The 24,020-nt window shown below is 39.1% G+C and overlaps 1 protein-coding gene across 1 annotated transcript in view; it reads left to right on the top strand.

The window, feature by feature from the left end:
- LOC121377839 overlaps positions 1 to 22,649 on the top strand; it is a 41,715-nt gene extending 19,066 nt beyond the window's left edge. Inside the window, exons 4-8 of the mRNA XM_041505937.1 lie at positions 2,728 to 3,085; positions 3,122 to 3,531; positions 16,386 to 17,811; positions 18,239 to 18,307; positions 21,451 to 22,649. Coding sequence (XP_041361871.1) covers positions 2,728 to 3,085; positions 3,122 to 3,531; positions 16,386 to 17,811; positions 18,239 to 18,307; positions 21,451 to 22,106 — 2,919 coding nt within the window. The 3' untranslated portion in view covers positions 22,107 to 22,649. The remainder of the gene's footprint in view (positions 1 to 2,727; positions 3,086 to 3,121; positions 3,532 to 16,385; positions 17,812 to 18,238; positions 18,308 to 21,450) is intronic.
- The last annotated feature ends 1,371 nt before the right edge of the window (positions 22,650 to 24,020 follow it).

Genomic DNA, 24,020 nt, shown 5'->3' with positions numbered 1-24,020 from the left:
ACAGACCAAGTCAATCAAGTCATACCTCGCTGGGTATGTTTTAATGTTTACATACCTGACAGACCAAGTCAATCGCTGGTATGTTTTAATGTTTACATACCTGACAGACCAAGTCAATCGCTGGTATGTTTTAATGTTTACATACCTGACAGACCAAGTCAATCGCTGGTATGTTTTAATGTTTACATACCTGACAGAACCAAGTCAATCGCTGGTATGTTTTAATGTTTACATACCTGACAGAACCAAGTCAATCGCTGGTATGTTTTAATGTTTACATACCTGACAGAACCAAGTCAATCGCTGGTATGTTTTAATGTTTACATACCTGACAGAACCAAGTCAATCGCTGGTATGTTTTAATGTTTACATACCTGACAGACCAAGTCAATCGCTGGTATGTTTTAATGTTTACCTGACAGAACCAAGTCAATCGCTGGTATGTTTTAATGTTTACATACCTGACAGAACCAAGTCAATCGCTGGTATGTTTTAATGTTTACATACCTGACAGAACCAAGTCAATCGCTGGTATGTTTTAATGTTTGAATACCTGACAGACCAAGTCAATCGCTGGTATGTTTTAATGTTTACATACCTGACTAGACCAAGTCAATCGCTGGTATGTTTTAATGTTTACATACCTGACAGACCAAGTCAATCGCTGGTATGTTTTAATGTTTACATCAATCGCTGGTATGTTTTAATGTTTACATACCTGACAAGACCAAGTCAATCGCTGGTATGTTTTAATGTTTACATACCTGACAGACCAAGTCAATCGCTGGTATGTTTTAATGTTTACATACCTGACAGACCAAGTCAATCGCTGGTATGTTTTAATGTTTACATACCTGACAGAACCAAGTCAATCGCTGGTATGTTTTAATGTTTACATACCTGACAGAACCAAGTCAATCGTTTGTTTACATACCTGACAGACCAAGTCAATCGCTGGTATTAATGTTTTACCTGATGTTTGTTTTAATGTTTATACCTGACAGAACCAAGTCAATCGCTGGTATGTTTTAATGTTTACATACCTGACAGACCAAGTCAATCGCTGGTATGTTTTAATGTTTACATACCTGACAGAACCAAGTCAATCGCTGGTATGTTTTAATGTTTACATACCTGACAGAAGTCAAAGTCAATCGCTGGTATGTTTATGTTTTAATGTTACATACCTGACAGACCAAGTCAATCGCTGGTATGTTTTAATGTTTACATGACTGACCAGTCCAAGTCAATCGCTGGTATGTTTTAATGTTTACATACCTGACAGACCAAGTCAATCGCTGGTATGTTTTAATGTTTACATACCTGACAGAACCAAGTCAATCGCTGGTATGTTTTAATGTTTACATACCTGACAGAACCAAGTCATACCTGACAGAACCAAGTCAATCGCTGGTATGTTTTAATGTTTACATACCTGACAGACCAAGTCAATCGCTGGTATGTTTTAATGTTTACATACCTGACAGAACCAAGTCAATCGCTGGTATGTTTTAATGTGTACATACCTGACAGAACCGCCGGTATGTTTTAATGTGTACATACCTGACAGACCAAGTCAATCGCTGGTATGTTTTAATGTGTACATACCTGACAGTACCAAGTCAATCGCTGGTATGTTTTAATGTTTACATACCTGACAGACCAAGTCAATCGCTGGTATGTTTTAATGTTTACATACCTGACAGACCAAATGTTTCAACCTCGACCAAGTCAATCGCTGGTATGTTTTAATGTTTACATACCTGACAGAACCAAGTCAATCGCTGGTATGTTTTGTTTAATGTCAATCGCTGGTATGTTTTAATGTTTACATACCTGACAGACCAAGTCAATCGCTGGTATGTTTTAATGTTTACATACCTGACAGACCAAGTCAATCGCTGGTATGTTTTAATGTTTACATACCTGACAGAACCAAGTCAATCGCTGGTATGTTTTAATGTTTACATACCTGACAGAACCAAGTCAATCGCTGGTATGTTTTAATGTTTACATACCTGACAGACCAAGTCAATCGCTGGTATGTTTTAATGTTTTACATACCTGACACAAGTACCTGACAGAATACCAAGTCAAGTCGCTGGTATGGTTAATGTTTACATGTTTTAAAGTTTACATACCTGACAGACACCAAGTCAATCGCTGGTATGTTTTAATGTTTACATACCTGACAGACCAAGTCAATCGCTGGTATGTTTTAATGTTTACATACCTGACATACAAGAGTCAAGTCAATTGTTGCAATAACCCGCGTCCACGGGCAAGTGTCCCAGTTTCATCATTTTGGATTGCCGTCCTCAGCGTGGCCTTTATTTAAAAGATCACACTACCATCTGGGTCTGTTGCAAGAACCTGCGTCCACGTGCAAGTGTCCCAGTTTCATCACTCTCTAGGACCTTCACCATTTTCCGGAGTAATAGGTCCACGGTTGATGGATCTTGTCGCCTGCAATATGTTTACACCAAAACAAAATCGTTCTTAATAAACTTCAATTTGTTTCTTATTATTAAATGAAAATCGTTGTTTTTGTTTAAATAAAAAAAAAATCAACGGGAAATAAACGCAGAGCTCTTGTATCAAAATCAGAATAGATTGGCGCAGGAAATAAGCGAGCTGACAATTATTGGTCAAGATTCGAGATTCTGACAATTAAACAACGTAGGACACTTATTATATGATTTCAATACCTTAAGATACCATTCCCAGATGATTTCGCGATGCGACTGGACGTATCTACGTGCGCTATCGAGGTCCCCCCCACTACCTGGGGTGGGGGTTATGATAGCCAGTTTGGGGCTCTGTTGGAGTTCCGGGTTACTTACACCGGGGCACGGGCGACCGTGTCTTTGGCGTAGGGTGACCCGGCTCCAACGAAGAGTAGAGGAAGAGGAAGGAGGAAGACGAAACGAGTGCGTCGCCGCCCCCTCCCCCGACTTCTCCGAAGATGACCCGACAGCTGATGGCGCCCGAGTCCACGGATCAGACGTACTCGCAGCTAGACATTGCAATGTGCCAAGCTCCGCGGGCGATTCCACCGACCTCCACTCCCAGGGTGCCGACTTCGGTGAAGCGGTTAACTATACCGACCACTCCCGTTAAGTCGGCGCCAGGACGTGTTGCTGTCACCGCTGTGAAGAGGAAGGCGTCATCACCGACCACCCAGCCAGCCAAGGCCAAGTCACTGGCGCCGTCAACCACCTCCACCCCAACCCCGAGGAAGACCAATGGACGCTAGCATTCAACGGGCTACGTAGACAACTGCACCCGTATATGCAGGGGGACACGGCGGACCCGAAGACACTCGAGGGCGGCCACCTCAAAGCGGACTGGAGACCACTGGGGGACGGCAGCCAGTACGATCTACACAACACAGTGTTCGGCAATCACCACGCTGTAGTTGTCACGCACAAGAGGAAGCAGACCTACAGACATGCATACCTCTTTGGGAAGATTGACAACTGGTCTCTACATAAGATGATCCGATCTGTCTGCGGCCCCGATTACGGCACGGTATTTCGTACTTTGCTTCAGCGCCAACATCTGCTGCCGACTCTCAGGGACTCTCCAGCCTCGCCGACGTAGTCAACCTTACCTAGGACAGGTAACCTCCTTTTTGGGTTTAGCTGGATTTTAAAACAATTTCGGTCGCGGTTCAAAATTCTTATGTTTATTTTTTTTTGTAAAATAGTCCAACGCACTTTAATTTAACGCCCGATCAATTGCTCAAATCATCTTAAAACCTTTTAGGCCGAGCAATAAAAACTACTTTTGGATTTAATTTCTTAGTCCAGACGTGTGTAGGACACAGCAGATTATTCTTCTTAGGACGTCGGTCGTCGAGATCGAGTGAACAACAAAAATTATATCTGGGTTTTTTTTCTTTGCTATAATGTTTAAAATGCGTAAGAAAATCCTGTACCGGCGTGAGAGCGTAACACGAGGTTCAAATGCCTGAGTCTCACGCCGAATGCCTGAAACTTGACAGCACTGTAAACAAAAAAGTAACTTGGAACAAAATACCATTCCTGTGCTGATTATAACTAGTATAAAAATAGTTCCGTAACAAAAAGCTCTATTTTGGTCAGTGACCAAAAATATAGACATTTATCCTGTCATCATATGTTGACAATACACGTAGTGATTGTAGGATAAATATGCATTGGTTTCTGTGAGGTAACTCATTAATCTGATCACGTTGATACTATATATGTTTCTGAGGTACGTGATGGTTGTCCCCAATTAGATACAAGCAAATTAGAAAACGTAAAGCTAGAATAGTCACTGGCATATCCAAATTTTCCTCACGTTTTTCGTTATATATTGATTTCATTTAAACTTATTTACATGCTTATATTCAATTAAGGTTCAAGCATGCTGTACTGGGCACACACATCAGCTATCTGAGCTGTCTGTCCAGGACAGTGAGTTAGTTATTAGTGGTAAGTGAGAGAGACGAGGGTGCATTGGTCTTACACCTACCCATTGAGTTGTTAAAACTCGCTCTGGGTAGGAGCCGGTACCGGGCTGCGAACCCTGTACCTACCAGCCTTATGTCCGATGGCTTAACAACGACACCACCGAGGCCGTTTGATATATTGAAACGGGTTTCACTACTCTAAGTGAAAGAAGAGAAACACATCATTATGCACTATATTTAAAATAATGAAAAGAATGGCTCCTAAACTGGTTGTATTCCAGAAAGTTTAGGGAAACAAATGCCTAACACGTTAAGAAATCGGGAAAAAGATGTCAACACCGTTTTTGAAAACAAGATGATTAAACTCTTCATTTATTTATTCAGCAATTGATCTTTGCAATAATTTAAATATAGTAATTAAAAACTCTGAAATTATATAAATATTAAAACAGCAGTAGATACGATTCAATCATAACTGTATTTCTTGTTATGGAAACGGAAGAGAACATTTATTACACACACGATTACAAAGATGTTGTTCTATAAATACATACATTTACAGGTGTGGATCGAAGTTACCGTGAGTCGATCTATTTCCATACTCTTTAAACATGATTACTAAATAATTATTTACTATTCACTAGTGACGCTCTGATCATTATATAGTGAGTCGATCTATTTCCATACTCTTTAAACATGATTACTAAATAATTATTTACTATTCACTAGTGACGCTCTGATCATTATATAGTGAGTCGACCTATTTCCATACTCTTTAAACATGATTACTAAATAATTATTTACTATACCTAGTAACGCTCTGATCATTATATAGTGAGTCGACCTATTTCCATACTCTTTAAACATGAATAATAAATTATTATTTACTATTAACTAGTGACGCTCTGATCATTATATAGTGAGTCGACCTATTTCCACACACTTTAAAAATGATTACTAAATAATTATTTACTATTAACAAATTATTTGTGTAACTGTAGATAGTATACTCCCCCCCCCCCCCCCCCCCCCCCCCCCCCCACACACATACACACACTATTCACTATTATTTAATGTAAAAGAAAACAAGCAATAAAAGAGCATAAGCGACAGGTTCGTATTAACTCGTTACAACATGGACAACAAATAAATGTACAACTGATTTTATATGGACGCAATACTTTACGTGACCTCTATAATAAACTTTATTGTTTATTTGTGTCCAACTGTGTATTAAACAAACACATCGTTTTGAGTAAAAAGAGTCCAACGGTTTGACTGCACATGCACTCTTTTGCTTCTTGTCGTGTAGCTCTAATTTCTTTCAAAATCCTGTTGTAGATAATTTCCTTTTTTTAATTATTTATTATTCATGTTTAAAGAGTATAGAAATAGGTCGACTTACTACTGAATGATCAGAGCAATTAATTAATTAATTAATTTCACGGGATTATATACAGCTGTAATATTGCCCTACATGTACACTGAGCTTTCACTTTAAACTTGATTATACGTTGGCAACACACATGTTCAAACTTTGAAAATTGCAATTTAAATTGGACCCACACGTGAAAGTCAATGTCATTGATGTCATTATTTTGTCCACCAAGAATACAGTTTAAAAGTTTGTCGTCATTTTGATCACAGAAGATAACATATTCGTGTACAGAAAACATATTTGCTATTTGATTAAAAAAAAAAAAAAAAAAAAATGATTTGTAATAGTTTTTCACAATTTAGTAAAACATGTTTTGTATAGTCAACGGTTTCTTTGTCACAGATAATGCATTTTCTATCAAATAATTTCATGCTAACTCTTTTAATTACGGGGGATATTAAAAGTGTGAACTTTGGATGCACGTAAGTTATTTTCCAAAGAGTGTAAATTGTTATATCTGGGTGGATGTTGTAAAATCGAAGAAGTTCATATGTATCCCTCAGATGAGACCGGTGGCTCTCATTTTCCCATTCAAGAAGTGCGACTAGCCAATCAAACCAATTAGTGTCGAGAACTAATTAAACATGTCACGAGCAATCACAGGCACAACGTAGTTTAATTGTTGTCACGGGTACTGCAGGCGTCCGAACGAGTACACCGTGACAACTACCTATTACATGGATACTGCAGGCGTCTGAACGAGTACACCATGACAACTACCTATTACATGGATACTGCAGGCGTCTGAACGAGTACTGCAGGCGTCTGAACGAGTACACCATGACAACTACCTATTACATGGATACTGCAGGCATCTGAACGAGTACACCATGACAACTACCTATTACATGTATACTGCAGGCGTCTGAACGAGTACTGCAGGCGTCTGAACAAGTACACCATGACAACTACCTATTACATGGATACTGCAGGCGTCTGAACGAGTACTGCATGCGTCTGAACGAGTACACCATGACAACTACCTATTACATGGATACTGCAGGCGTCTGAACGAGTACACCATGACAACTACCTATTACATTGATACTGCCGGCGTCGGAACGAGTACACCATGACAACTACCTATTACATGGATACTGCAGGCGTCTGAACGAGTACACCATGAAAACTACCTATTACACGGATACTGTAGGCGTCTGAACGAGTACACCATGACACCTACCTATTACATGGATACTGCAGGCGTCTGAACGAGTACACCATCACAACCACATAGTACATGAATACTGCAGGCGTCTGAACGAGTACACCATGACAACCACATATTACATGGATACTGCAGGCGTCTGAACGAGTACACCATGACAACTACATATTACATGGATACTGCAGGCGTCTGAACGAGTACACCATGACAACTACCTATTACATGGATACTGCAGGCGTCTGAACGTACTGCAGGCGTCTGAACGAGTACACCATGACAACTACCTATTACATGGATACTGCATGCGTCTGAACGAGTACACCATGACAACTACCTATTACACGGATACTGCAGGCGTCTGAACGAGTACACCATGACAACTACCTATTACACGGATACTGCAGGCGTCTGAACGAGTACACCATGACAACTACATATTACATGGATACTGCAGGCGTCTGAACGAGTACACCATGACAACTACCTATTACATGGATACTGCAGGCGTCTGAACGTACTGCAGGCGTCTGAACGAGTACACCATGACAACTACCTATTACATGGATACTGCATGCGTCTGAACGAGTACACCATGACAACTACCTATTACACGGATACTGCAGGCGTCTGAACGAGTACACCATGACAACTACCTATTACACGGATACTGCAGGCGTCTGAACGAGTACACCATGACAACTACATATTACATGGATACTGCAGGCGTCTGAACGAGTACACCATGACAACTACCTATTACATGGATACTGCAGGCGTCTGAACGAGTACACCATCACAACCACATAGTACATGAATACTGCAGGCGTCTGAACGAGTACACCATGACAACCACATATTACATGTATACTGCAGGCGTCTGAACGAGTACACCATGACAACCACATAGTACATGAATACTGCAGGCGTCTGAACGAGTACACCATCACAACCACATATTACATGGATACTGCAGACGTCTGAACGAGTACACCATCACAACCACATAGTACATGGATACTGCAGGCGTCTGAACGAGTACACCATGACAATCACATATTACATGGATACTGCAGGCGTCTGAACGAGTACACCATGACAACTAGATACGTGTTTAGTATGTGTGTTATACATGAGGATAATTTACCCATGTAACACAGACTCGTGGAGAACAGATTCTAGTTTAATTATTGTCATGGGTATTACAGGCGTCTGAACGAGTACACCATGACAACTACCTATTACATGGATACTGCAGGCGTCTGAACGAGTACACCATGACAACTAGATACGTGTTTAGTATGTGTGTTATACATGAGGATAATTTACCCATGAAATACAGACTCGGGGAGAACAGATTCTATCTGCACGCCTTGAAGCTCTCTAACAAAACACAAACTCTACTGGAAGATAGACACGGGGAGAACAGATTCTGTCCACACACCTTGAAGTTCTCTGACAAAGCACAAACTCTACTGGAAGATCCGATAGACAGTTTTGTGACATAAGCAATGCCAACTCTGTCAGGAGACCTGTGTGCCATTCTCGCAAGAGCTCTGACTTGTATATTGTCTGTTTTAGCATGTTGTTAACTTGTTAATCATGTTTCATGTCGGAAAGGAAAATAACAACCTACAAACCAACATGCGACTTCTGTTATACATTTTAACAAAGTAAGAACATTTACGCTGTGTTAGCACGATGACTCGACAAGCATGGATATGACGCGTCAAGGACAGTTGGTGTCATGTTTACTGGTAACTTCTATGTACCTATGTACAGTACGACGACTCAACAAGTATAGATATGGCGCGTCATGGGCAGCTGGTGCTATGTTTACTGGTATTCGTCTAACTACTTATGTACAACACGATGGCTTAAAATAATAACAGTTTATATTTTATGCATCGGTACAACAGTTATACCTGTGGTTATGGGTGCATGTTTTCACCAATAATCCAAATTTAAAGGGACATTCCTGAGTTTGCTGCAATTTTTAAGATGTTATCGACTAACAGATATTTTTTGACGATTGTAATTACATATCAAATATATTTATCTGCCTAAAATATTAGTGGATGTATATTAAATGTGTTTCTGATCGTTTTAATATTTATACTAGGTTAAATTTATTTTATTTCCTAAAATATTATTTTTTTCGTACGTACGAAATTATTTGAAGAAGAAATCCAGTTTGGGCATCTTACAAATATTAACACGACCAGAAACACATTGAATATACAGACTCTGATATTCTAAGGAAGAAAATATATTTAATATGTAAGTTTAATAGTAGAAATATTTTATTAGTTGGAAACATCTTACAATGCAGCAAACTCAGGAATGTCCCTTTAAGAATAATAAATCTGGTCTTGGATTACCTTCCCCCCCCCCCCCCCCATTCCTAAAAAATGAAGAGAGAGAAAATATAAATACAACTCTAGATAGTAAATTAAAACGAAGCATGGGTAACAATCTAACGATGATAATGGTGATAATAATAATATTAAAGGGACATTCCCGAGTTTGCTGCACTGTAAGATGTTTCCGACTAATAAAATATTTCTACAATTAAACTTACATATTAAATATATTTTCTTGTTTAGAATATCAGCGTCTGTATATTCAATGTGTTTCTGGTCGTCTTAATATTTGTAAGAAGCCCAAACTTGGTTTTGTCTTCAAATAATTTCGTACGTACGAAAAAATATGTTTTAGGAAATAAAATGAAAATTAACCTAGTACAAATATTAGAACGATCAGAAACACGTTTAATATACAGCCACTAATATTCTAAACAAGAAAATATATTTAATATGTAAGTTTAATCGTAGAAATATTTTATTAGTCGATAACATCTTAAAACATTGCACCAAACTCGGGAATGTCCCTTTAATAATAATAATAATAATAATAATAATAATAATAATTTGTCCTTCCATATCTATACGTACATGTATGGTATTTTAATTTGATCTCAAATATTATTATGTGCCTTTAAAAATACGACATCCCCGTTTAAAAAGCCCTACAATGCAACTAGCACTCGTCCCTATCAAAATGCTGGCTAGAACACTGCCGGGATGACAAACGCACGACTCACTGATATACTACTGATCTGCCGTGTCATTAATTTCATTTCAACTTATTTTTGTGCTTATACCCAACTAAGGTTCAAACACGCTTTCCTGGGCATACACACATCCGCTATTTGGGTTGTCTGCCCAGGGCAGTGGGCTAGTTGTTAATTGTTGGTGGTTAGTGAGAGAAGAGGGTGTAGTGGCCTTACACCTACCCAGTGAGTCGTTAAAACTGGTTCTGGGTGAGAGCCGGTACCGGGCTGCGAACCCTGTACCTACCAGCCTTATGTTCGATGGCTAAACCACGACGCCACCGAGGCCGGTGTCAAGAGGAGATCAATAAAAACTATAGGTAGCAGGGAGGTAAATAATTATGCATTGTTCACAATACTAACATAAATGCAAACTTGGAGAGGGTGGCTAAAACATTTACACGGCTGTTGCCAGGCAACGTAAAATGTAGTATCCGTTTCCTACTTCTAACCAAGGAGTTCTATGTACCCGATTGTTTACGCCCAGTGACAACACATTACAATACTGATATTGTTGAGTAATACATATACAAATACTGTGTAATTTATTATAGTGTACCGTAGTTATATATCGCACATGAATGTAACAATTACGAAATGTGTCACATGCAACTGTGAGAGGGCACCTTTAATATCTGTGCAGGTATCAATTTAGTACACTATTACATGATTTGATCCGGTTATAATTCATAATAAATCATTGAAATAATGAATATTGAGTTATTTATTTTCTAGTGTGGTACATTATTGTAATTAGCATGTCTATGTTAACTGTTTGTGCCTTCTAACAGTACATCGGGCAGTAGTAAACAAGTCAATAGAAAATAACCATCTACTTTCGGTGTCAAGACTACAAGTCAGATCAGGTTACTCCAGTGTCCCAGTTTACTTGTTGTCAAGACTACAGGTCAGGCTGCCTTTTATGTATATTAATATCTGGGTCAGTGTAGTGAATAGCGCCATTTAAAACACACTGAGTTTCACGTGGTATGTCCGACGTTGATTGTCGCTATTTATTATATACTCGCACCACATTACATGTTAGAAAATAACAGCATTTTATGTAGTAGTTTACATACAAAAATATAGCAGTTTAAATTAGTTTCCGACCGGTTGAACTGGGACTTAAATATTAATAAAGTAATCACAGTTTATGTAGTAGTTTACATACAAAAATATAGCAGTTTAAATTAGTTTCCGACCGGTTGAACTGGGACTTACTGGTTTCGGCGGAATAATATCAATTAAGTAGTTAATATACAGACACGTGTATGACTGACAATATAGCGAATATTTCCGAGAATAGACGAAGGAAGTTATAATCAGTAAAACAGAGTATTTCGGAGAATAGCTGGAGTGTAATGAGAATAAACTATGTTTTAGAGAGAAACCGAACGGACTACTAGTACCTAACTAGACAGTAAATTGGTAGACAGCTATATTTGATGTGTGCAGGTTCTACTTTTGTAAACACCAAGACGAGTGGTATCATTGTTATTGTACAGGTGTAAAGTTAAAGTATATCACTCACCATGAATGTACTACTTGAAATAATGTAACCAATTTCAAAATATTTTTTTACTTGTATGTTTGGTTTGTTTCAATGTGATAGTGTTAAAACAGGCATGTAATAACAATGTATATAAAGTACACTACTACTACTACTACTACTACTACTACTACTACTACTACTACTACTACTACTACTACTACTACTACTACCACCACCACCACCATCACCACCACCACCACTATTACTACTACTACTACTACTATTACTACTACTACTATTACTACTACTAGTATTATTATTATTATTATTGTTATTATTATTGTATCGTTAGCTTTGTTATTATATGTAGAATATATATAAATTACTACTACTACTACTAGTACTACTACTACTAGTACTACTACTACTACTACTGCTACTACTACTACTATTATTATTTTTGTATTTTTAGCGTTGTTATTATATGTAGAATATATATACTACTACTACTACTACTACTACTACTACTACTACTACTACTAATACTACTACTACTACTACTACTACTACTATTATGTTTTAACGTTGTTATTATATGTAGAATATATCTGTATTCCGAATTATAGATTATTGAACATGAGTGCGGTAAACACTGGCGATTGCGGTACAAGCTTAGCTGACCAACGATTTCCATGTCCCGTTACTCGTCGGTATCAACAGCACAGTATTACAATTTGATGTTATGCTTTGTTTGGTATCAGTGTAGTTGTATCCCTGGGAACAAAATTCGAATATATTCATTATACTAATAAATCGACGTATTTATTAATTGAGTATATTCTTGACTTGAACTCTGATATTAGTGTCTTGTTAACAGTCAACAATATTCTGACGTATACTCCAATAACATCGATTGAAAGTAGGTATCGCATTTAGCAGGTATCTCGTTGAGCAGGTATCTCGTTTAGCAGTTATCTCGTTTAGCAGGTACATGTATCTCGTTTAGCAGGTATCTCGTTTAGCAGTTATCTCGTTTAGCAGGTACATGTATATCGTTTAGCAGTTATCTCGATTAGCAGATACATGTATCTCGTTTAGCAGTTATCTCGTTTAGCAGGTACATGTATCTCGTTTAGCAGTTATCTCGTTTAGCATGTACATGTATCTCGTTTAGTAATTATCTCGTTTAGCATGTATCTCGTTTAGCAGTTATCTCGTTTAGCAGGTACATGTATCTCGTTTAGTAATTATCTCGTTTAGCATGTATTTTGTTTAGCAGTTATCTCGTTTAGCAGGTACATGTATCTCGCTTAGCATTTATCTCGTTTAGCAGGTACATGTATCTCGCTTAGCAGTTATCTCGTTTGGCAGGTACATGTATCTCGTTTAGCAGTTGTCTCGTTTAACAGTTATCTCGTTTAGCAGGTACATGTATCTCGTTTAACAGTTATCTCGTTTAGCAGGTACGTGTATCTCGTTTAGCAGTTATCTCGTTTAGCAGGTATCTCGTTTAGCAGGTACATGTATCTCGTTTAGCAGTTATCTCTTTTAGCAGGTATCCCGTTGAGCAGGTATCTCGTTGAGCAGGTATCTCGTTGAGCAGGTATCTCGTGAGAAGGTATCTCGTTTAGCAGGTACATGTATCTCGTTTAGCAGTTATCTCGTTTAGCATGTACATGTATCTCGTTTAGTAATTATCTCGTTTAGCATGTATCTCGTTTAGCAGTTATCTCGTTTAGCAGGTATATGTATCTCGTTTAGTAATTATCTCGTTTAGCATGTATTTTGTTTAGCAGTTATCTCGTTTAGCAGGTACATGTATCTCGCTTAGCAGTTATCTCGTTTAGCAGGTACATGTATCTCGCTTAGCAGTTATCTCGTTTAGCAGGTACATGTATCTCGTTTAGCAGTTGTCTCGTTTAACAGTTATCTCGTTTAGCAGGTACATGTATCTCGTTTAACAGTTATCTCGTTTAGCAGGTATCTCATTTAGCAGTTATCTCGTTTAGCAGGTACATGTATCTCGTTTAGCAGTTATCTCGTTTAGCAGGTACGTGTATCTCGTTTAGCAGTTATCTCGTTTAGCAGGTATCTCGTTGAGCAGGTATCTCGTGAGCAGGTATCTCGTTTAGCAGGTACATGTATTTCGTTGAGCAGATATCTCGTTTAGCAGTTATCTCGTTTAGCAGGTACATGTATCTCGTTGAGCAGGTATCTCGTTGAGCAGGTATCTCGTTTAGCAGTTATCTCGTTTAGCAGGTACATGTATCTCGTTTAGCAGGTACAGGTATCTCGTTGAGCAGGTATCTCGTTGAGCAGGTATCTCGTTGAGCAGGTATCTCGTTGAGCGGGTATCTCGTTTAGCAGGTATCTCATTGAGCGGGTATCTCGTTGAGCTGGTACCTCGTTGAGCAGGTACCTCGCTGAGCACATCGTTGAGCAGGTACCTCGCTGAGCAGGTACCACGCTGAGCATGTATCTCGTTGAGCTGGTATCTCGTTGAGCTAGTACCTCATTTAGCAGGTATCTCGTATAGCAGGTATATCGTTGAGTAGGTATATCGTTGAGTAGGCATCTCGTTGAGCAGGACCGGCCTCGGTGGCGTAGTGGTTAGGCCATCGGTCTACAGGCTGGTAGGTACTGGGTTCGGATCCCAGTCGAGGCATGGAATTTTTAATCCAGATACCGACTCCAAACCCTGAGTGAGTGCTCCGCAAGGCTCAATGGGTAGGTGTAAACCACTTGCACCGACCAGTGATCCATAACTGGTTCAACAAAGGCCATGGTTTGTGCTATCCTGCCTGTGGGAAGCGCAAATAAAAGATCCCTTGCTGCCTGTCGTAAAAGAGTAGCCTATGTGGCGACAGCAGGTTTCCTCTAAAAATCTGTGTGGTCCTTAACCATATGTCTGACGCCATATAACCGTAAATAAAAATGTGTTGAGTGCGTCGTTAAATAAAACACTTCTTTCTTTCGTTGAGCAGGTATCTCGTTTGGCTGGTATCTCGTTTAGAAGGTATATCGTTTAGCAGGTATATTGCATAGCAGGTATATCGTTTAGCAGGTATCTCACTGAGCAGATATTTCATTGATCGGGTATCTCTTTTAGCAGGTATCTCGTTTAGCAGGTATCTCTTTTAGCTGGTGTCTCGTTGAGCAGGTATCTCGTTTAGCAGATATCTCGTTTAGCAGGCATCTCGTTTAGCTGGTGTCTCGTTGAGCAGGTATCTCGTTGATCAGGTATCTTGTTGAGTGGGTATCTCGTTTAACAGATGTCTCGTTTAGCTGGTATCTCGTTGAGCAGGCATCTCGTCTAGCACGTATCGCGTTGAGCACGTATCGCGTTGAGCAAGTATCTCGTTGAGCAGGTATCTCATCTAGCAGGTATCACGCTGAGCAAGTATCTCGTTGAGCAGGTATCTCGTTGAGCGGGTTTCTCGTTGAACAGGCATCTCGTTTAGCAGCTATCTCGTTTAGCAGATATCTCCTATATAACACTCTTGACTGACCTGGCAGCTGTGATGGCAGGAATAATGTCGGGTGCCACCGGTTGGGCAGGATATGTCCACCTTTCGCGAACACCTGATAACATCATTGTTTTGACAATGATTCATGAGTATGTGTCATCACAGCTGTATTTATCCCATTGACCTCTGTCTTGTACTAGATTTGATTTAGTAAAGAGTGGCTATCCTCCTATAGGCGAGGCGCTAGATAGAGATTCGTGTAATCAACCACTATTTTACCAAATGCCTATTCGCTCAGAGATACATGAGCAGAGTTCACACGCATCGTGGAAAATCACGGAATGTTATTTCAATCTAATTGCAATTTAACACTTCGGTGGTTTTGAGGTAAAATGTTTTGTGGTTAACTGGTTTATACTCAATGTGTGCTTGCTTGCTGTGGGCATACATGTTTTGGGCACAATGTTTATTGCCTCGACTTTGGTGCAAGCTTATTCACAGTCTATATAACTGAATTTTGATCAAAGCAAAAGTAATGCGGTAAAAATATCCACAATTTGGTTAGATATGTATTATGGCTATGAAGTGTTTTGCTGCAGAATCCACAATTGAGACATACACGCATTCAAACCCGAACACACACCGTAAACAAAAACCTGCTCACCGCAATGTTTCATTTATGTATTTTACAACTTCGGTATACAAGTGATATATCTAGATTATGTGTAGCTTTGCTTTGAGACATGTCAACCACAAAATAAACAATGTACTGGAGTGTCGTTAAACAAACATTCCTTTCCAGGTAATATATTCAGTCATGGATAAAGGTAAAAGAACGTCCTGAAAATGGCTCCAAAATAGGGCTTAAACGTTCTGGAAATATAAAATATTGGAAGTGTATGAACCCTGATGAGTCTTGATCGCGGATAGCTGTTTTATTATTCAAATTTTAGAATTGCGTGTCCTTGTATATGCGTGCGATTGTGTATTCATGGGTATCATGGTGAGTATATGTGCATGTGCGTGTGTGTTTGTGTTTGTCTCTGTGTGGGTGGGTGTCACTGTGTGTCCGCGTATGTGTGTGCGTGTGCGTATGTGTCTATGTGGTTATTGCGTTCTCCTTAATATTGATTCATATATAAATATATGAAAACATTAGTTGTTGAATATTTCTTCTTAAAATTGTAGGTTTTGAATGAAAAGTTGGAATCAAGTAACAAACGTTGGGATGACTTGCAATCACAAACACAAAGTTGAAGCTGGGTGTTGAAAGATTCGTTCCATGATGGCTGAGAGCTCATTTGTCCCAATTCTCGAAATAAGAGACGAGTTCGTGACCTGTGAGATTTGCCTGGAATATTTCAACGATGGAGAGAAATGTCCGCGCATTCTCCCGTGTCACCACTCGTTTTGTTGTCAGTGTCTCATTTCTCTCTGGGAAAACTCACAAGGAGTGACGTGTCCGAACTGTCGACGGATGTGGGCTGTTCAGAATTCTATCGAGGCGACATTTCAACAAAACAAGGTACTCAGTAATTTAGTTGAATATATTGCGTTGAAAAACAGAACAGTCGAGATAAACTGTCACGACTGCCCCAATGAATCCACAGCAACATCTCGCTGTATCGACTGCCAGGAGTACATGTGTGACGCATGTACATCCTGCCACAACAAATTCACAATATCAAAACACCACAAGACGGTTCTTATAACAGAACTGGTGAACATGGCTCAAGATGAGTATTTTCAGCAGAAAGAGATGTGTACAAATCACGAGAATTTCAAGTTGGAGATTTTCTGCAAGGATTGCTCAACTACCGTGTGTCCAAACTGTGCCCTTGTCTCCCATAGAGACCACGAGATTTGTAATCTGAAAGATGTTTATAACGAGAAAAAAGAATTAATCAGAACTGGTTTGAAAGATTTACAGACATCAGAAGAAAAACTAAGAATATATTCAGAAAGATTAACAGGAGATGTCCAAACACTTGCTGCGACAGAACAGAATCTTTTGAGCGACATTGACGAATCAAGTAACAAAATCATTGCCAAAGTTAAGGAAATAGCAACACAGCTAAAAGAAGATGTTATTTCAAAGGCAGCCAAACAAAAAGATCAGAGGAGCGAGCAGATTGAATTGATTGCACGGTTTGAAGGTGTGAAGGCCGAGCATATTCTGCATTGCCAACAGGCTTTGCAGTTCGCTCGACAAGTTGAATTCATTGAAATATGCCAGGTTCTTGAAAACGAAACGAAGAATCTGGTGAAAACGCCGGAACTACCTGAACTGGAGATAAAGAAAATTAACGCGAATCTGACGATTTTTGAACAGATTGATAAACTAATTCAGAAACGCGAGATCGTGTGTGAACCAATAACTGAAACCATCTTCTTGTGCGACACCTCACAGTTCAGACCGTGTATTGAGCATTCTAAAGCCAAGACGGAAGACGAATCTGATGTCATCACTGTTACTTTCCTTCCAAAGAAAAATAGACATCATGACCATAAAACAGAGATGGAAGTCGTCATCCCATCTCCTGTAGAAATCAGTCAGAATGTGGAAGGAAGCTTGAAGACTTCTATTGCTATTGCTGGTGGTCTCCAGTACAAATCTGATATCTCGGGTCGTCAAAAAACGTCCATGAGTATCAATAGCTACCACGTATTTGATGACAGACTTGACGTCAAGCACCATGGTGAATATTGTTTAACTACTTGTTACTTTTAAGGAGATCAGATGAATGGTGTGTAAGTATTAGCCATCTGATGTAATAAATATCATTCGTTATTAATTGCATACATGTAGACTGTATTATTGCGTTCGTTTGTATGCGTTGTTTCTCCACTGTGTTTAAGAAAATAACTGAATAAATAACTAAATAACAAAATATATATAAATAACAATAACTGAATAAATAAATAAATAACGAAATATATTGAAATTGTATATGATATATTTTACCTTTATTGTATAGATGTTTACAACAAAGATAACAGCTGTGTTTGTGTCAGTGTAAATGATAACAACGATTTTCGTTTTCCAGTGTAGAATCACAGCATGGGTTAGATATTGTGACGATGTATACTTTTTTTAATAAATTGCTTTGTTTATTTTTCTTTTAGATGAAGATCTGGTAAGAAAACTACTTATAGGAGTTGATGGTCGGCCAGAAGAATACAGAGAAATATGCTGTAAGTAATCTATTATTTGTTGATCGTTATTTTGTCTATCGACTCCACGAGAGAGCACTGTTCAGTTGATCCTGGATTACTGGGTGTCAAACATTTGATCATTCTGACACACAGTCTTGAGAGAAAACCCACTATAGTGTTTTCCAATTAGCAGCAAGGAATCTAATACAGGTATATGCACTTTCTCATACACATGGCAGTTCATACCATAGCTTTTGATATGCCCGGCAGTTGGGATCCAGTTAAGACTTGGAAAACAAGAGAGAGAGAGAGAGAGAGAGAGAGAGAGAGAGAGAGAGAGAGAGAGAGAGAGAGAGAGAGAGAGAGAGAGAGAGTGTGTGTGTGTCTGAATGAATGAATGAATGCATGAATGTTTAACGACACCCCAGCACGAAAAATATATCGGCTATTGGGTGTCACACTATGGTAATGCAAACAAATAAGGTGATGATCAACATCAACACAAAAATTCTAGATTTAAATAAAAACAGTGTAAAGAACTGTGCAAACATACAAATATCACAGATAGATACTGACTTGTACTCAAAATTTCATTTGTGCTGTATTGGCCATTCTCAAAGAGAATGTTACACCCCTGCACCACGGTGAGGTTACAGCACGCGCAGGGGTGTGTGCATGTGTGATAGGTCCTTCCTCTACAGCATCTTAACGAAGTTGCTTATTTCGTTTGGTATCAGATACTTGTATAAAAGACATTATACTTCACCGCGTGGCTTCATTTTGTGTGGCATTTTCTTAACAGAATGAGGACACTAATTTCTAGATAGCCACAACCATAAAAACATAACACAATTTAGTATATACGTTTTCATGGTAATTCGATTTTTTTTTAAATATTAAAATATGATTTTCTTTACAAGTTTTAATTCTGAAGTAAAAAGAAAGCTAAGTCAAATCAAGTTTTGTTTTCTAACAGTTTGTGGCTAAGCTGTATATTATGACCAGTTCTATAATTATGTTATTCCCTGATGGTGCAGCTGGGGTTTTTTGCTTATACTTATTTTTCCTGCTTATATTCAACTAATGTTCAAGCACGCTGTTCATGGCACACATCTCACGTACCTGGGATGTCTAGGACAGTGGTTATTGGTGAGTTGTTAGGTGGAAAGGAGTCGGTGTAGAGGCCTTACACCTACCCACTAATTCGTTAAAATTCGCTCTGGGTTGGAGCATATATTGGGACTCGAACCAATTCCCTATCAGTGTCAAGTTTGGTGGCTTAACCATTACAACACCGATGCTGGTAGAGCAGTAGTTAAAACTTGTAATACATCGCCGACCGACCAGACTGAGGCAGACCAAAGACAAATTTGTTGGGAGCACAGATGCAGATGTTCTGCCCCCAATGGGTGACAGATCGGGGGATTTGAAACTTGTTCAACTTTGCACATCTGTCACAGCGCGTCTACGTCAGTCTGCGTTTGTCACATATTTTATGGAAACCAGACTTTGAAATATTAGTTTACTCGTGTGTAGGTATTTTCATGTTAATATTCAATTACGATTGTCCTGGGCACACACCTCAGCTACCTGGACTGCCTGTCTGTGAAATATGCCTACGGGCCGTTATTGAAGAGACAATACCGTTCTTCCTGTTTGTTATGTTATAATGTGTATTTGTTTGTTTGTCTGTGATAGACAGCTTAATATTAATTGTCATTTTTATATTTGACATCAGTGTGAACGTTGTGTGGTTGAGGTAAAGAAAACGATTAAATGTGTTCAGTTTAATTGTGTTTCTCCCATTCCAACGACACGTTACTTACGGTGCCGGATTAGCGTGTTATACCGACCTCCGGTCACTTTTACACGTAGAATACTGACCCCTTTGCGGTAGCAGAGGGAGAGAACTCTATTAACATGCCCATATCCCACGAAAGGTTCGGGTACATCAACCCCGCGTTCGGTCTTTGACATGGCCTGAAATCAGACTCGGGACAAAAGTATTTACTTAATATGGACAAGTTTCATATTACTCTAAACAGGAGGGGGTCCTTTTGAAAGTGTCAGTAGAAAATTATAGGCTATCAATTAATACTTATCAGGACACATCATTGCGTCGTTAAATAATATATATATATTTCCTTCCTTCGACCCTCTGTTTTCGGACATCCGCTACAAACGTTACATGCAAAACGCCACGTCGTTATATTTATAAGGGAGAAAAAGAAAACAAAAGGAAAGAGAATACATTTGGTATAATTTTAAAGTTTTATTTCTGGGTGTAGTGATACGAGTGGGTCTCGATACAATACTTATCTTGATAGGTGCGTCGTAATTGATTGTTTCATAACTAATATGATGGTTGAGTAAAGAAAAGGCACGCATTTAATGGATAATATCTTTTAGGTGAATTTCATTACAAAACATAAATTGTGTAGACGATTCCATAGCAAGATAGCTCTAGAGAGCAGTTTATAGATAAACGCATATTAAATACTAGGATAAAATATCCCTGAAACTAAATGTTGAAATTACAGTTTTATTCCTCCGTTATGTTCGTAAGTTGGCACCTATTTAGGTCATCTTTGTATCCAAACACGAAGTCGCGTATATATGTAAATTGCGACACAAACCTTCACTCCTCTCACAAACGGATGTAAATTCGACTGTTCATTACACATAACGTTAAGAACTTTACCCAGCGATTTACTCCATGGCAAAAATTATTAATGAATTAACTGACTAATTAGAGAAGTATAACATCAAGTTATTGTTTTCACAATCAAACTCCACTGGCCCTACAGTATGAAAAGTGATTTTATGTGAATTGTAAAACTGTTGAATATTCGCCGACGAATTGTTCAACATAATGATAATAGTAGTAAAAAACAAACTACTAAACACCACCCAAAAAACAACAAAACAAACAGAAACAAAAAGAAACAAACAAAAAACATTTGATTTATCATGTATATTATACGATGGTGAACATAATTATGTATTACATAAATGGCTAAATGTTTAGCGTTTTACATCAATGTAATATGGTTAATACATTTTAAACTAGATTTTCACAAAATATATACAGTGATGACATCAGTTTAGAATTCCTGTCTTCTTTTTTTTCTCGTTTGATTTTTAAATGTTTTTATTTACTTTAATATGTTCTCTTTTTGCAGTACTGAACATTCAATTTGATGACCGCAGGAGAAACAGGAAACATTGTAAAATTACTTCAAGCGGTCTGCTGGTCAACACATATTCACCCAAACCTCCATTTAATCCTCCAGACAGTCTACAGATATTATGCGGAGTTACAGACAGAATTCCTATGTCAGGACTCGGATGCTGGTATTGGCAGACGGACGTAGATTGTACGGTGCTGGAAAAAGCTGAAACAAATAAAGTGGCAGCACAAGTTGGTGTCTGTGTAGAAAGGCATTGCGATGATGAGAGACAGGTTGCGAAGAACATACACGCGTGGTGCGTTGGTCTACACAGCTGTGCCACTCACAACAGTATGTGTCTGAAGGCTGTATCACGTGGAACGTATCTGTGTCACATTCCTGTAGCAGTGTTTAAACAAAACACGAGTCTGAACATCACACTGGGGTTACTCACTGACACAGAGAACTCCATCCTCCACGTGGTGAACATCAACACCATGTCACTGGTTCACTCCATGCCAAACATCGACACATCACAGCTGCTGATGCCCGTGTTTGGTGTGTACAGTTGTGATCATTTTCAGGTCAAACTGAGTGTATCGTCCACCATGGATCTGTCGGTGGATCCGGCCTTGCTGATGTTACTCTCCAGTTTAGTTCAGCCCTGATTATCTCCCTTTGTTAATCAATCCATCAGCTTTACAACTGAATTAAATTTACTGGCATCGGTGGTGTCGTTGCTAAACCATCGGACATAAGGCTGGTAGGTACAGGGTTCGCAGCCAGGTACCGGCTCCCACCCAGAGCGAGTTTTAACGACTCAGTGGGTAGGTGTAAGACCACTACACCCTCTTCTCTCTCACTAACCACTAACAACTAGCCCACTGTCCTGGACAAACAGTCCAGATAGCAGAAGTGTATGCCCAGGGTAGCGTGTTTGAACCGTAATTGGATATAAGCACGAAAATAAGTTAAAATGAAAAAATTAAGTAAATTTTCTCATAATTAAAATTAACTGATTATATCCTGAAACAGCATATAAAAATCATTGGCATTTCCGATTAGCATTAGCATTTGTTGTACTTAGACCGGCTTCGGTGGCGCAGTGGTTAAGCCATCGGATTACAGGCTGGTAGGTACTTGGTTCGGATCCCAGTTGAGGCATGGGATTTTTAATCCAAATACCGACTCCAAACCCTGAGTGAGTGCTCCGCAAGGCTCAGTGGGTAAGTGTAAGCCACTTGCACCGACCAGTGATCCATAACTGGTTCAGCAAAGGCCATGGTTTGTGCTATCCTGCCTGTTGGAAGCGCAAATAAAAGATCCTTTGCTGCCTATCGTAAAAAAAGAGTGGCCTATGAGGCGACAGCGGGTTTCCTCTAAAAAACCTAACAGTGTAAGAATAACCATATGTTTGACGTCCAGTAGCGGATGATAAGACTAAAAATCAATGTGCTCTAGTGGCGTCGTTAAATAAAACAAACTTTACTATTTTTTGTTGTACTTAATGCTATTACAAATAACACACACACACACACACACACACACACACACACACACACATATATATATATATATATATATATAATATGGGTAAAACTACTTTTATAACTAGAGAAACACAACACGAACTCGTCCTAATGAAAACACTCGTGCTTCTGATTAGTTAATTGCAGATTTGTTTTGACAATCATATAAAGGTTAAAGATAACAGACGTGGGTCTGCAGAGACGATACGGAAGTCGGAAAGCTTGCCGCCATGTTTGCTTATTTTGTTGTTGCTGTTTGTTGTGCGTTTTGTTTGTTTTTAGGGTGTGTGTGTGTGTGCGTCTCTCTCTCTCTCTCTCTCTCTCTCTCTCTCTCTCTCTCTCTCTCTCTCTCTCTCTCTCTCTCTCTCTCTCTCTCTCTCTCTCTCTCTCTGTGTGTGTGTGTGTACGTACCCCACTGGTAAAGCGCTTGCTTGATGCGCGGTCGGTTTGGGATCGATCCCCGTCTGTGGGCCCATTGTGCTATTTCTCGCTCCAGCCAATGCACCACGACTCGTATATGAAAGGCCGTGGTATGTGTTATCCTGTCTGTGGGATGGTGCATATAAACGATTCCTTGCTGTTAATCAAAAAGAGTAGCCCATGAAGTGACGACAGCGGGTTTCCTCCCTCAATATATATGTGGTCCTCAACCATATGTCCGACGCCATATAACCGTAAATAAAATGTGTTGAGTGTCGTTAAATAAAACATTTCCTTCCTTCCTACAGCCCTAATTATCTCCCTTAGTTAAGCAGTACAGCTTTACAAATGAAGTACATTTACTGGCCTCGGTGGTGTCGTGGTTAAGCCATCGGACTTTAGGCTGGTAGGTACAGGGTTCGCAGCCCAGTACCGGCTCACACCCAGAGCGAGTATTAACTACTCACTGGGTAGGTGTAAGACCCCTACACCCTCTGATCTCTCATTAATAACTAACATATATATTAAACATGGGTCAATACAATCTTCGGAAATTACAGTACTTTTTTTTTCTTGTAAAAAGATATAGTTATGTGTATATAAAATATGTCTGCGTAATACTATTTTTATAAC

The sequence above is a fragment of the Gigantopelta aegis genome, chromosome 7, assembly GCF_016097555.1.
Source record: "Gigantopelta aegis isolate Gae_Host chromosome 7, Gae_host_genome, whole genome shotgun sequence".
Classification (NCBI taxonomy): Eukaryota; Metazoa; Mollusca; class Gastropoda; order Neomphalida; family Peltospiridae; genus Gigantopelta; species Gigantopelta aegis.
This window is presented reverse-complemented; position numbering and strand designations above follow the sequence as displayed.